Source organism: Cololabis saira, chromosome 18, assembly GCF_033807715.1.
Source record: "Cololabis saira isolate AMF1-May2022 chromosome 18, fColSai1.1, whole genome shotgun sequence".
In the NCBI taxonomy this organism is placed as follows: Eukaryota; Metazoa; Chordata; class Actinopteri; order Beloniformes; family Belonidae; genus Cololabis; species Cololabis saira.
In genome coordinates this window covers 22,475,515-22,490,973 of record NC_084604.1, presented here as the reverse complement: position 1 = coordinate 22,490,973, position 15,459 = coordinate 22,475,515, and the positions used below count along the sequence as shown (strand labels likewise).

General features: G+C 40.4%; 1 protein-coding gene across 8 annotated transcripts in view; it reads right to left on the bottom strand.

The window, feature by feature from the left end:
• otofa (otoferlin a) overlaps positions 1-15,459 on the bottom strand; it is a 102,107-nt gene that overhangs the window by 14,949 nt on the left and 71,699 nt on the right. For 4 of the 8 annotated variants that reach the window (XM_061707497.1, XM_061707499.1, XM_061707498.1 and 1 more), the window contains exons 8-31: positions 15,082-15,136; positions 14,377-14,508; positions 13,115-13,177; positions 12,105-12,189; positions 11,753-11,912; positions 11,351-11,537; positions 9,700-9,886; positions 8,857-9,080; positions 8,216-8,324; positions 7,915-8,101; positions 7,699-7,819; positions 7,385-7,485; positions 6,854-6,944; positions 6,334-6,450; positions 6,055-6,207; positions 5,529-5,721; positions 5,036-5,160; positions 3,766-3,900; positions 3,182-3,343; positions 1,706-1,777; positions 1,397-1,516; positions 1,153-1,314; positions 914-1,076; positions 153-319 (exon numbers count right to left, since the gene is read on the bottom strand). In XM_061707497.1, coding sequence (XP_061563481.1) covers positions 153-319; positions 914-1,076; positions 1,153-1,314; positions 1,397-1,516; positions 1,706-1,777; positions 3,182-3,343; positions 3,766-3,900; positions 5,036-5,160; positions 5,529-5,721; positions 6,055-6,207; positions 6,334-6,450; positions 6,854-6,944; positions 7,385-7,485; positions 7,699-7,819; positions 7,915-8,101; positions 8,216-8,324; positions 8,857-9,080; positions 9,700-9,886; positions 11,351-11,537; positions 11,753-11,912; positions 12,105-12,189; positions 13,115-13,177; positions 14,377-14,508; positions 15,082-15,136 — 3,271 coding nt within the window. The remainder of the gene's footprint in view (positions 1-152; positions 320-913; positions 1,077-1,152; positions 1,315-1,396; positions 1,517-1,705; positions 1,778-3,181; positions 3,344-3,765; positions 3,901-5,035; positions 5,161-5,528; positions 5,722-6,054; positions 6,208-6,333; positions 6,451-6,853; positions 6,945-7,384; positions 7,486-7,698; positions 7,820-7,914; positions 8,102-8,215; positions 8,325-8,856; positions 9,081-9,699; positions 9,887-11,350; positions 11,538-11,752; positions 11,913-12,104; positions 12,190-13,114; positions 13,178-14,376; positions 14,509-15,081; positions 15,137-15,459) is intronic. The other 4 variants (XM_061707502.1, XM_061707504.1, XM_061707503.1 and 1 more) reach the window with 2 other exon arrangements.

Genomic DNA, 15,459 nt, shown 5'->3' with positions numbered 1-15,459 from the left:
ATTAATACACACAATGGATGCCACAATAGGTGCACAAATGCAGGTTTAAAGGTCTCAACACGAAGCAAGATTAGTACTGTCAGCGTCTACGAACAGAAACATACACGGTATAGAAAAAAGCAGCTGGAAGTCCAAAGAAAAGAAAAGCTTACGGCGTCTAACTTGACGAATGTGTCCATCTTCCGGATTGTAGGATCTGCGTCCAGGTTGACAATGATGTCACCTGCAGGGCGAGAGAAGGTGCGGGAAGAGAGGCTGGGTGAGGAGCGAGGCTGGGGGAAGCCATTGGTTAGGACCATGTAGCCATTCATTAGCTTAGCTGGAACAGAGCCGATGGTTGAGGACAGCGCCAGCGGGGAAAGACAGGACAGCCGGAGACATGCAAGATGGCACCAACATGGGAGATGGAGGAAGGATAAAGGTGGGAAGGAAGGTCAGGGCAGAGAGCAAGCAGAGAAATGAGCAAGGTTAATAAAGAAGAAAACATCTTCTTTATGGATCACACAAGTGTATCAGAACAGAAGCAAGTAAAGTAGGTTTTAAACCCTTTTTCCATTACTTTTATTGCCTAAACATTGATTTTAAAAAGCCCGGACAGCCAGAAAAAGTTTAAAAAAAGAAGAAGAACCCGTTGCCACTCTGAGAAAGAAAACCCTTCACGTCTCTCAACTGCCAGAAGTGTTACTACCCTATCCTCCTGTAGTCAGGTATCCTACAGTACTGACAACAGCCCCGGGGCTCGCTTTGAAGTCCTCATCAGAGCGTACGTGACAGCTGTGAGCTCTCTTCTTAAAGTAACTGATGCAACTCATCAAAATAAAAATTCTCCCGAGCATAGAACAGACTTGAAGCACACACATACAACATCACATATTCATATTCCTCTCTTCATCAGACTGCGGAGTGTCAGTACCTGCAGAGGCCCAGTTGTTGGACGTCTTGTCTGGAGGGCTGTAGATGAAGCGTCTCAGGCTGCTAACGGCGTGGGATCCTACCAGGATGTAGCGGCCAAACGCCCTGCAGTCCACCACCCGGATATTAAGAGGAGGATGTAGCAGCTCATTCTCCGGAAGGTCCTGTGGTTTGGATATTTACAGCAAAAGTGTGCATATGCTCTTGTTAACACAGAGAAAAATGGGCCGGTGTACTCACCACTTCAAACCATTTAACCAGGGTGCTGAAATTGGGATTCTTCTTGTAGTTCTGAATGAGGGTGGATTGAACACCTCGACCCGCACACTCTATGTCCACACGGGGCCGGTCCACCTGAGCTAAGTTGACCCTCTTCAGGTCCCTTAATCCCCAGAACAGAACCTGGACCAGGTAAAATGTTGCTGTAAGGTATGAAGGTCTCTAAAGTTTGAACTGCAGAGCTACAGAGGAAGATTAGATTCACCTCTATACGGTAGCGACTCAGGACCGGTCGGATGCCCAATGGCACGGGGAGGATGGGTCCACGTTCTGAGTCTGTTGAACCTTCAAGGGGAGGAAGGTCAGCCCTGCCTCCTTGACCAACCTAATGAGAGGTGAATCCAGGCGGAAACATCAGAAAACTCTCTAAATTCCTTTATCCTAGTTTTGCACACCGTTAGAACTTTAAAGTGTGAGGAAAATTCAAATAGCCATGTAAGCAGAGAAAAAAGCAGATATTGTGATGAATAAAAGCAAGAAATGGTGGGATGAGATGAAAGAAGGAAAAGAGAACCTTTATTTGAGGAACAGCAAAGTTATGGACAGCGATGAGAGCTCGCCTGATCTCCTCTGTGTCAAAGGGTATCTGTCAGCAGCCGGAGAAGAAAGCCAGAAGCAATTTATACTTAAAAAAGAGGGAAAGCGAGAGGTAGATAAAGGGATAGAAGAGTTATCTTGAAAGACGAGCGGTCAATACTGATGATACCAAGGCCGCACACTGTATTTAATAAAATTGCTCTAAAAACAGGGCAAAGAAATAGCTTTACATGAAGAGATATTTCATTTCATTTAATTTCATTTCATTTTTATTTATTCCGATCATGGAAATATGCAAAGAAAAGAAAAAAGCAAGTCAAATGACAACACAATCAAAAGCATATTCCATAACCAGAAAGGAGCAGGAAGAAGAAAATCTTATTATACCTGCCCCTCCCTCAAAACAAAATTGAACAATAATAACAGATGATCTGCACAATTACTTAGTTAATATCACAAGAAAAGAAAAACAAGAAAATAAATTGTCTGTCTCCATACGCATATATTATATATTTAGACTATTTCATCCATACATTGCTATTTTTTTCTCTTTAAATTTATATTTAAACTGAAATATGTTTATACAGCCCTTTAAATCATATTTTAATGAATTCCATAACTTAATTCCAACAATTGAAGCGCTCATCTGCTTTAAGGTTGTTCAGGCAAATAAATGTTTAAAATAAAATTTTCTACGACTATCTTCGTTATTTAAACTGAAAGTAAACATGTATTGTAAGTTTTCTGGTAATAATTTACATTTAGCTGTGTACATGATTGTGAGTGTCTGTAACTTAACCAAATCATCAAGTTTCAGTAATCTTGATTCAATAAATAATCTGTTGTTGTGTTCTCTGTAATGTGTATTGAAAATAACTCGAAGTGCTCTTTTCTGTAATAAAAATAAAGGATTCATATTGGTTGGATATGTGTTGCCCCAGATTGCAACACAATAAGTTAAATAAGGCAAAATTAATGAACAATATAAGATTCTCATTACTGTATAATTTAACACAAACTTAGCCTTGTTCAAAACAAAAATATTTTTGCACACTTTTGATTTTACATGAGCCATATGAGCTTTCCATGTCAATTTCTCATCTATAATAACGCCTAAAAACCTAAATTGTGATACTCTATCAATTAGTACTCCTTCTAAAGTAAGTGATACATTTGTCTCTCTTCTTGAATTACCAAAAATCATAAATTTAGTTTTTTTCCAATTTAAAGACAACTTATTCTCATCAAACCATTTTTTTAATTTCACCATTTCTTTTTCTATACATTTAGCAAGAGTTTTCAAATCATGACCTGAACAAAAAAAAGTTTTATCATCTGCAAATAACACAAACTGTAATAATTTTGACACTTCACATATATCATTAATGTATAAATTAAAAAGATATAATAAAAGATATATGCATAAGAGGTAGTATTACGCTGAATCTGTTACCTGCAGCAGCTCAAAGGCAGCCAGCAGCTCGCCAGCAGTGCAGTTCCCTCTGAATATCTGGTAGTACTCCAGCTGTGGTGGGAACCTCGGGGGTCCGTAATGCTCGTCACACATCTTGATGGTGGGCTTTGCAAACGTCCGACCTATAAACTCTGCCTTACCCTGCACACCACGGTGGGTGACAACAGCATGCAAAGACAGTGAAGGGGACAAAGGAAGGGGGTAAGACACAATTGTGGGAGGTGCAGTTACAGAAACAACCGTTCTGGGTGTCAGTATTAATCAAAGTGGTTGAAAATCGTAAAAAAGTTGTAAAAGACAATCAACCATAGAACATTTTTGTTGTTGTAGAAGTGAAGGTAGTCAGTACTTAAATTTACTCAAAACCTCTCTAGAGAAGCAATACTTGAATACTCTATTCACCCAGCATGAGTGAAGTCAGATTTATGTGAAGGGCGTGTTGGAGAGAGACAACGGTGAGAAGAGAGTAAGGACACGAGGGATGGAAAAGCAAAGCAGATTTAGTTTGGAGACTGAAATACTCCCTAACTTTCTATTTGTGGCATCCATTCATAGGATCCTACCACAGTGTCTTGGTCATAGAGTTCCACCACAATGATGGGAGGGTCTTCTCTTAGTTCACTGGCCTCACCGAACAGCTCCACATCATCGAAGACCAGCAGCTGGTCCCACGTTGGGCAAAGAGTCTCGCTCAGAACCTGCAGCGCACACACACACAGATCCACTCAGGTTTAATCAATATTAACACACATAGGGCTAAATCCACAAAAGGATTGCGCGGCTTCTGCGGCCTCTAAACCGGTGCAAATGAGACAAAAAGAGAGCGTTTAATTCACAAAGCACCCGCAAAGGGCGAATTGCACCACTAACTGCGCTGCCAAGCAAATAGTGTCATGGTGCGCCTGTGCCATTTGCATGCATATAAATTAGGTAATATTCATACATTCGGCGCAAAATTGCCCCCTTTCTATGCAAATAGGCCTCATTGCAAAAACCGTCTAATTCACAAAGGCCAGCGCTATTTGCCACACACAAAAATAGTGGAGCAAATACCGTCTTTTCGAAGCGTGTATTAAACTCACTCCTCACTCCCCCTGCGGCTCTGTTTCTCTCTCTCTCCAATATCATTCAAGCCTGTGTGATACTGAATGATTTTAAGGGTGAAATCTACAGTCAGACATGACTGTAGACAGTCAGATCAAGTGGGGTTGTGGACTTATCTCGGATTTAAAAATAAAAATAACAGGACGGAGCTCAGGATTCATCCATACAGTAGGGGCTGCTTTATTACAAACAATTCCACCATATAAACATATACATCTAGAATGTGTGTGTTTAACAGCTGACCTGTAGGTGTGTGTAGCAAAACACAGAACATGAATTACCGTCAGATCCTGATCTGATCCGGATCCAGTGTTAATGAAGTTACTGGTGCTGTGCCTTGTGCGTAAATGCGCACAGCCTCTTAACATTTGACATTTCATTAGCTTATGTCATACATGCGAAATACTAGAGAAGTAGAAATACGTGAAAGTTGAGGCTGTTGTGCTCTCTGCAGTTTTCATTATGGACCAATCTGTGTGCTGAAATATGGAGAACACTGGAAACAGCTCCGCTCACTTACTCAGACAAGGGAAAATTGCACTCAGCTGCAAAACTTTATGGGCGTGTTTGCGCCGGCATATCATTAGAGCAAAATCTTTTGTGAATAGGACCTTAAAGCGGGGCAAATTGCGGGCGCAAATGCGACGCAATTCACAGCGCTATTTGCGGACGCAATCTATTCTTTGTGGATTTGGCCCATAGTTTTACACATACACAAGATCCTTTTACCTCAGTCACTTGGCTGTGTGTGGAGAAGAAGACTCGGGCGAAGGGGTCGGAGAGACCACTGCTGTCGGCAGCAAACAGGCTGCGGGCCTGGTACATGTGCGCTCTCAGCTGAAACACCTGCTTCACTGTTGGGAACACAGTCACATATAACATCCTACTAACAAAGTACACAGGATTTTTAGTGAGTTTGTGCTTTAACTATAATTTCTGGGAGGAAAGCAAAAATTGTAATGCAACACCTCACGCTGAAAAGAGAGAAAATGATGCAAAACATTAGAGAGAGAGAAAAGTTAATTTAGCCTCAAAACATAATTAACCACGATCTTTCTCTCACATAGATTAAATAGATTTGCATTATAGTGCAGGAAGCTTGAATTACTGTACCAAAGTACATTAAACATTCATGAATGATTGACACAAAGAGACTTAGTAAGAGTCTGAATCTGCCCTTCAGCTGTGCTCACAGTCTCGTATTCCTGTTGTTTGTTCTTACTGTTGTAGACGAGGCTGACTGGGGGGACAGAGTGCAGACCAGGGCCTGTGTTGACGGCTTTAACCTCTTCAAATCCATTCGGGAGACCGGTGAGGAAGTCTTTCCGTTGCTTGTTGATCCCCAGCCACAGGTACAACTCCAGTTTAGCCTGAACCGTCCAGCCTGCAGGACCAAAGCCCTTCTTCCCAGGCAGCTGTGGACGCAGGTCACACAAACAATGGGCTGAACGTTTATGAAGTCAGAATCAGTCACAGAAGACCTATTTTTCATGCATCCACAAGTCCTTGATTTTCAAGTCAATTTTTAAGCACTATGCACAAATGATTGCATCATGGCCCAATCCAATCATTTCAAACAGTTCAGACGATTGCAAGTATTTTCCCAATCTGTGTTTTGTAGCGTCAATATTCACCACTTCTGGTAATTTCATGGTTTGAGAAGTTGGTTAAAGTCAGAAAATGAAAATGGTTACCAAGGTGTGAGACATTGAAAAAAAGACAACAGAGCTTATGGGAGATGAACGTACCTTGAGGAAGACAGCTTTGACTTTTCCACAGTCTTTTCCTGTTTCTTCATCTACTATTGAGTACAGAATGTCTTTGGAGGGAATCCGGGCGTAAGCGATGCGCTTGTTATTGCTCATCATCCAGATAAAAACATCTGGGATGCTGTGTTGAGGCTGGAGAAATACAAATACAGCCATTCTCCTGTGTTTTCCACATGTGATTCACCTCAGAAAAACCTTTTAAACATCCATTCTACAATATGTGGCTACGTATTGTGTGACACAGAGTTGAATGGCTACCTCGTCAGCAAGGAAACGGAGCCTCTGCAGGAAGTTCTGTGCAAGCTTGACTTTGTCCTTGATGGTGTTTTTCTTCACCTGTGTGCGTATCTGCCTGGCCTGCTGGCCCATACCGTCCTGTAGGAGGAGATGCGACAGGTGATGGTTATGGATCCACTCCAAACAGGCTGACGCTGGATTAGTTCACCTTTATTTTTGCATTTAGGCATTATAAAAATTGCTTTCACATTCTGACGGCACTATTTCACCTGCATTTACAGGCAAGTACGTTGTTCAGAGATTTCTTTATCCGTGCGCAAGTTACGTGAAAACATTGGATTTTTGTCGAATTTTGTCTCGAAGCAAAATAAAAGTAATGAAAACAATGAACCAAAAACAAAGTGAGGAACATATTATCACTAAGTTGGTGAGATAGGCAGCTCCACATCGACCATAATGATGCACGAACTCACAGCTTCTGCTTCCTCTATAATTTATCTTCCACTTCACTCGGTCTGAATTTGAGAAACATAAATCATACCATTTCCCTCATGCAGGACTTGAGCCGTTCTCGATCCAGCTTGGTTCGGCCCGCCAGGTTCACATCCTTGTTGGCCAGCGTCACAAACCGACTGTAAAACACACAGAAGAAGAAAGCTTACTGATTAAATCTTCGATTTAAAATTTAAAAAAAGAAATGGTCACTGCATGTGTGAGAAGCAGACAGCTCTAATAAATTCACGAAACTGCTAAGAGATCATTACAGGAAAGAAAAAACCACCATAATGAAGTCACTGCTGGCTGCTTTCACCCTTAATGAGTGTGTTTGCATAATTGCAAAGTGCTGCTTGATGAGGATGCCTGAGAGGCAGATAACCGTCTTCGTTAGACTTTTAGACAAACACTTTTTTCTTCCTGAACAACATTAAAAATAAACCTGGCTAATATATATGCCAGGATGCCTTAGGATTTTCAGCAGCTTTACTACAACGACTGCTGTGATAAACGAAGGTGACCACTGGTCATAATGCTTTATCACAACATGATAAATGTTTACGATCATGTTGATTACCTGCAGCCGATACTGAGCTCCTCCAGCACGCCTCTGAGTCTGCGCTCTGGAAAAGCCTTCTCTGTCTTAAAGATCTCTTGAACATCATTCAAACCTTCTTCCTGTTGTGTCACACAAGCAAGTTGAGTTTAAGAAGCGTCAAGTTGTCAGTGTTCACAGTTTAATCACCAAAACATCTATTACAAACATTAGTCTTCATTTATTCATGATACTGCTGGGAGACAATAAGTTAAAGTAAGATTCAGGACACAGAAAGATGGACAGAGTTGCTTTGTAAAAGTGAAGCTGATTCACAGAAGAAGAGGGATACAGACCAACTTGTCTGCAATCTTATCCATCATGTTGGAATTATAAAGTCGTCTCCTCTGGTCCTGCCACCAGCTCTTTATGTAGACACACGGCTTCTTGTCAAAGTAGGGGAGATGGAAGTAGTTTCTGAGAGGTTCAAGCAAAACTGAGGTCAGACAATCAAAATCCCGTCTCATTTTCATCTCCTTTTATTTCTACTCTGGCGCTTCTTGAACCCTGACCTGTCGGTGATGACGGGCCTCATGAAAGGAGTGGAGGACACCGAAGCCAGGTCCCCGTCCTCGTCCGCCTCGTCCTCGCTGGAGTTCTGGATCAGCTCGTCTTCATCCTCTTCATCATCTCCATCCTTTTTCTTCTTCTTTCTCGAGGACGATTTGTTCACGCCATCTATCTGGTTGCCATAGTTACCTGTTGCACGAGGAATGCATGGTTAGTAGCCATCGATTTGCGTCACATTCCCCCGTTACATGCAGTGACTTGTGGTGTGCAGGTCAATACTAAGAAGGTCAAATTTCTAATTACCAATTGTGATTTCAAAAGTGATGGGTTTGTCGCCAATCTTCCTGTCAATCATGGTGGCCTCCAGGAAGGAACCAAAGAGGAAGAACTCTTCCATTTTCCCTGTGGCGCTCTGATGGAAGAACAAGGAAAAAACATTTTCTTTTAGCAGAATTCCTTTATTTCAATCTCATATTTAGTTGCAAAATGCATCAATTTTATTCATACTGTCTTCAGTTTATCTTTTACATTTGACTATACTCATTTAATAGACGCTTTAGCATGTGAACTACAGAATCCCATTGATTGATGATCATTTTGTCCCCCCTAAGATACAAGATACAAGAGACAAGATACAAGATACAAGACACAAGATACAAGATACAAGACACAAGACACAAGATACAAGATACAAGATACAAGATACAGGTGCTCCAGTTTGGTTTTGTGACTGGTTGTAGAATACAGTTTATTCAAATGATAAATTGCTAAAATTCAAATGATAAAATCCATATTAATTGAAAAATGACTGACCAAGTTAAAATGAGCTGAGCAGTTAAGTACATGGCTACTAATACAGTGGTTTCTGTTTTGTTGTCAGAGATGATGTTGGAAAGTGCTGAGTCCACGATCCTGAAACAGATACTGTTAGCCGGTCTTCTAACCTCGGAGATGTTGGAGACAGAGTCCACTTGGACTTCGCTGGAGCTGATGATCTCCGGTGAGGTGGTGTCCAGAATCTCCACAGCGACGGAAAGCAGGAGCCGCGCTCTGAAAGACACTCCTTCCCCGAGCCCGTCATTCAGGTCCTGGTGCTCGTCCATCAGCGTGTACTGGCGAGTGGAGCCGTACATGTTGACCCATGCTGGGCCCAGGGTGGGCAAGAACCCTGGAGAAGATTAACAGAAGCACCTCTCTCACTGCAAGCAGTCCTTTCCGTTTATTTTCATCACACGTAGTGAGTTGATAATGTTGTTCAGCCGACGTTTAAATCAAATTTAGGACTGTTACTTATGTAGGAGCACTGGGTGATAAAATGGGGGAAAAAACCGGGATAAAAATATTTAAAAAAAATAATAATAATAATTCTGCATGATAACGAATTTCAATTGATTGTTGTGGTGCTTTTCACAGAAAAAAATTGCAATTATAATAGTCATCTTTTCTGTGCAATGTACTTGTGATTGTCTTATTGTAAGAGGCTAGACCATTTTATTATGGATTAAATAAAGTACTAAATAAAGTGACTTTCCTTTCTCATTAGATAAATTCCAAAAAGATGCTGATGCATGCATGTACTGACAGCAAGTCTGAATGCCGCTAGATGTGAACGGACATTAGAAAAGGATCAGTCGGTCACGGCTCGACTCACAAGCTCCTATAAACGATTACGATCTACAGTAAAATATTCATTTGCTGAGGCAGAATAATTAATGTACTTGGCAGCTTATCATTGCTAGTGAGAGGTTCTTTTGGTGTTGCCCTTTTTTATGCGTTTTGACCTCTACCTTTATCACCATCATTTGATATTTTGCGTAGATCGATGAAGTGGGTTCCTATGGCAACATCATTGACCTTGTCCGAGTCTCTTATCTGGACTTTGATCCTTTTGCAGAGAGGAGGGAATAGCTCTGCGAATACGATCTGCTCGTTCCAGATCGGCTCGTAGCTGCTCTTCTGGACCGAGGTTTTGCCCTGGAGTAACGGGAAGACAGAGTAAAGATTAACTCAGAGGAAGGAAAAACAAATGTAGCTGTTGTGGTCAGTTTCACGCCAATAGTCACTATTGTTTGATTATACTGTAAATCTAAGCTGACAACTCATAGAAAACTTGTAGTCGTTGCAACTCAGAACCTTCTATCTCTCTTTAAGGTAATGAGCTTTGTTTAATCATGCTGAATGGCAAGAATGCACATGCAGTGACACACTTGAATGGCTAAACTGCCTCAACAAAGAAGTAGTGAGCTTGGATAACACGACACACAGGAGGAGGGTGACTACGTTCCCTCATCATACCTCTAGATCCTCATCGTAAGCAAATGCTGTACATTAAACCTAGACGAAGTCACCATCACTTTATTCAATACTTTGGCAATTTTTGCAGTTTTTTAAAACTGCATTCTCCTCATACAAAGTAGTTTACAGTATCTACTGCATATTACTCTGGTGGTTGTCGCAAGTACATCATCAATATAACTTATAATAACTTAATATGGTTAAGTTCAGTATTCAGTTTTTCCCATTTTGATTTTTTTGGAGCCAGAGATGATTACATTTGGACAAAAGATAGTGCTGCTAGATAGCTTATCAGACAAAAATACTTGTCTTTGGGATGTGATATCCAGCCAATTACAGTACCGCAGGAAGTAGGGGTTGCTGGGGGTGCGGCAGCACCCCCTCCTCTTGGTACCGCCCCCCCCTCCCCCAGCTCCCGCCCCCCCTCCAGACAGGAGGGAGGGATGATGAAAAAATTAAATAAAATAAAACCTGTCACATTATTCAAATAAATAAAAAGTTGGCGTAGGCTACTGTATTTTATAGTTATGACGGGCTGTTATGACGGGCTGCTGTGCCAGTGTGCCACTGTATAGGCCTAGCGCATATATTTTGATAACGGGGCCATGCAAGAGAATTGGTGGTTTTATTACTCAAAGGAAGTAAAACAAGCATATGGTTCATACATTTCCGTCAATTAGATCCATAAAATTAGGGTAAAATAACCTAAATAATACTCGATTTTTTTTATCGAGTATTATTTTTTATCTCACCCGGCACGCACCCCCTACTGTGAATTAGTTCCCGCGGCTATGGCCAATTATGGAATTATTTTCAAAATGACTTCCAGAATATTATTCAGCAGAAGTTTCCCAATCGCTTATACAGATTTTCTATAAAATACATTAATCTTCAACATAGCCAAAACTATGTGGCCTGCTGGCGGACTACAGGTATACACTTGGCATACATTTGAATTTCATTTAAGCTACATATTATAGTCTGCTGTGGGACTGAATTTCTCATAAGGCTGTTAATGAATTCTAAAACATTTAAAGCAGGGTCTTATATTTGAATTGCTGTGTAAATAAACAGATATATACCCCTTAAACTTGCAGTGCATTTAAGGGGGACAGTTCCCTGTTGAGGACCAAACTGAGATACCTTTTGTCCAGCGTATTGCACTTGAACATAGGGATCAACCAGGTCTCTGTTCTCTCCTATGAAGGCCTTTTTCACATTAGCCATGATGCTGGTGTTCATTTTCGGAAGTCCCTCGGCACGGTAGATCTTCACGTAAAACCTCGCCCACTGCCTCTCTGCAGGAATCCCCTCAGGGAGCAGGAGATTTCTGGAGCACAGACACCAGGAGAGTTTTATGTTGTTGAATACAAATTATTCACAAAAAGTCATATCAGGGTACTATTCTGTTTGAGAAAGCACTTGATGAAGGTAATAGAGATATATTGTCTTGTAACTGAAGTAGTGTATACTTGTATACAGAAAAACAGGAATTGTACTTGGCCACTGTGTTTCTTTTTTAACTGAATTCAGGTAACTTATTACCCCTCTATCTCGTCTTCTTCAGTCTCATTGGCTTTGTGTGGGGTCTTGATGTTGTCACCCTTCCCGACAACAGCAATGTCACATTTTATGTATCCTTTGCACCCGGCCGTGATGTCTTCAGGATCAGACAGGATGGCCCACTTGTGGTAGAACTGGTGCTCTAAGATAGACGTCAGTAACTCAGTTAACAAGCAAATCCATGAACCAGAAAAATAAGCATTTTTGGACAATAATCCATTTTCATTTCACTACAAAAAAAAAAACAAAAGTTTGTTAAATTCTTTTAGGCTGACAGCAAATTTAGCACTTTTAAAAGTTATCATTCTCGTTGGAGCAGCAGGCGGTGGTTTACCAGGCTGAGAGTAAACAGTCCCGACATCCATTTTAAAGGTTCCCACCAAGGTTCCACTTCTTAAAAGGTTTTTGGAATGAATAACCTAAAAGGTGAGAATAAAATAATAACACAAATGGAGACTTGGGCTGCACAAAACCATAAACATGTAGTTTCTATGGAGACACGTGTACTTTATGTTAAACAAAAATCTTCCACATTTTACATTAATCATACACCAAGTCCCTCACAAATTGTAGACCTAATATTGCCAGTAACTGGCAACACTGATCCTTACTGGATATTTTCTTACTTACTTGGAGTAACAATATCCCATCTGTACCACAACGTATTAAGAAGCCCTTTCATTTATTTCCAGTCTAAGTACTCCGTTCTGTTCCTAAGAGCATATTTCTGGTCAGTCTGAGATCACTACAAGCCCTGGCTTTAGCCTTAGGCTGTCTGGGGCTGATGACATTTCATTCATTGAGTGGTTCAGGTTTGCAGCGCACTGGTGGATCACAAACTCAGAAGTAGAAATATTGACCCCCCCCTCCCTCTTCATCTCCACCTATAATCAATACTTTGTATAATGTTTAATACACCAATCACAAAATGTGTCCTTAAAACTTTGCTTCTCATTTTTGAAAATTGTAAATTCAAATTTTCCTTTTAACCTTGAATGCACCACTGCAGCACATAAGATTTCAAATATTGATGATTGTGTGCCAGAATTATTAACATTTACCTAAACATCCTAATAAAACACTGGGGAGTTATCTGGAAGGAAATCATCAAGGTGTTATGCAAACCAACAGAGACGTTACAACGCGATTTTTAATTGTGTTAACTTTGGGGCGGGGTGGGGATGGGGGGTGGGGGATTTAATGAAAACATTCAAAAAAAGGCCTTAACATGCCTCTTTTAATGACGCTTCCATGTGCCATTAGATGCACAAAGGTGCAAAAAGGGTTTTATTTTGTTGATACTGCTGTGCTGCAGTGTGTACATATTTGGTACAGACTACTTACCGAGAGCTTGATGATCTTATCAAACATGACATCAGGAGGGACGTGGAAATCAAAGACAAAATACTGCAGATAGATGAAAAAAAGAGTTTCTATTAAAATGCATTTACTCTATATATAATTGTGTTATAAAGTGTTATAGTCAAAATATTGAATAACAGATTTGTTCTTCGTTAATATTAGATTTGGTTGATGTTAAAACTGTTAAAATACTTCAACTAAAGATCCAAGGAAATGAATAAATATTTGATTGTGAGTCTTTTCAGGTACAAAGCAAAAAGGACAAAAGGGGAAAGTGTAGTGTTGCATACTCCAGGCTATCTTTCAAATTATAACTACAGAGGGAGGCGAGCAGACATTAAAATACAACGAGTCACAAGAGTTTCTGACTCTTATTTGTATCCTGTGTGAGTATATGGCTGCTATCAATGTTTGTGTATATACTGATGATAAAGAGCTGCATGGAGAACACTGGGCTGTCCTTTCTGTCAAGAAAAACCTCCAAACCTTTAGGCCCCGTGCCCTGCAGAGCTATTTGTGATGATTTAATGTTTACAACAATCTTTTTATGGTTATGATTTAGACCATTTTGTTTGTGCTGATGGTTAAGAAAAACTTTATGAGTGTTTGCCTTTCAACTTTCCACATAGTTCAGCGGAAAGCAAATCATTACAAATACTATTTCCAAGAGAAGCTCGATACATAACTAGACTTCATACTTCACTCAGGTGAAAATATCTTCTTTAAAATACTCAACTAGGGAGAAACACATAAAAGTCTGCAGCCTCCTCAAAGAAGAACTCAACCAAAAAAAACTACCAAAAAACTGCTCCAAAGCACCTAGCACCAGTTCTTACTTGTTATAAGAATTTAAGGTCTATACTGTACAGCATGTTGAACTGCATGTATTGTGGTATTTTGACACTATCCCTCCATCCAACCATCCATCCATTATTCTTATTTCAGGGTCACAGGGTCTGCTGGAGTCTTTCCCAGCTGTATTCGGGTAAAGGCAGGGCTCCTAATCAAATAAGTGTCTCTATCTTCAATTTAATCTCAACCTGAGATTTGCACATATCCAACCCAATGTTGGCCATAAATAGTTTCAAAGAAGTTTATCTTAGTTTAGGAGCACAAATGGAATATTAATGGGTTAAAATGTTTTATACGTATATGATGAACAATATTAGAAGTGACGGTCGGATTCAGGGGGAAAAAAAGCATATCTTTGACTGCATAATGGATTGTACATTTTACACTCTCACCTCATTGTAGTATGGACAGTTGGTCGACTCCTTCATAGATGTATACTTCTTGTCATCTCCAATCTCTACACACACCACAGGGTCCATGTTGAGGCCTATTAGCTGTCGCGCCTCAATCACTGTGATGCTGATCTGATGGGGGACATCGTTTAATCAGATCTGAATCTAAATGCTGAAATGAGCAGAATTCCTTCCAACAGAGAGCTATCAAGCATCAACTCAATTATCATAAATCCTTCGGCTGCACAGTCATTACCACAAAGAGTAGTGATGGGAATCACTGCTCTTGTAAAAAGAGACAGATTATTTGGCTCAGCCTGGCAATGAGAGCTGCTTGGTAGACTCCTAGAGGACTCTTGATGTCCCAACTTAGCATTGGTTTGACTTATGAATAGTATGCATTCATGTACGGTGTATTGCTTTCTTAATAGCAACTCAGCACTCAGACTGTGATACCCTAAATGAGAAGCAGATTGTATAGATGCTTTCACCATGAATTCAATCCTGCTCTGGCCTCAAGTGAGGAAGAAGATCGACTGTACTGCGAGTGCTCATGTGATGTCATGGACATTAAATTCCACAGGTCAAAGGTTTGACAATTAGTTTATAGCAAACCACCTGTCCTGGTTATCCACGATACAAAGCCTGATGCACTTACAGAGAAGAAAATGCACAAATATCCAGAAGGCGCATATGTAACCACACCTGATAATCTACTGGTCTTCCAGAGCTTGGCTCCATCTTGATATCTGGCTTTGACCTGGAAAAACAAAACACACACAATGAATGATTCTCCTATAATGCACTAATAGCCAGTACATTCAGTTGTGGCTTACCAGTGGAAACTAAAGAGACTTTTAAAGTGTATTCTCATTTCTATTCTCATTAGAGAACCTTCAGGTTAGACATATTGGGTCTGTTTTGGTCACGCTGTGCACTGAGCTTCTCTCAAAGACGTGTTGTACTGACAAACACATTAAAGAGCCATTAAAGAGGCTTGGAATTGTTACAAAATGGAAACCAGATATACTCTTCCCTTTCTGTTTACAATGTATTAATAATATACTATCCATTGTCTATGTC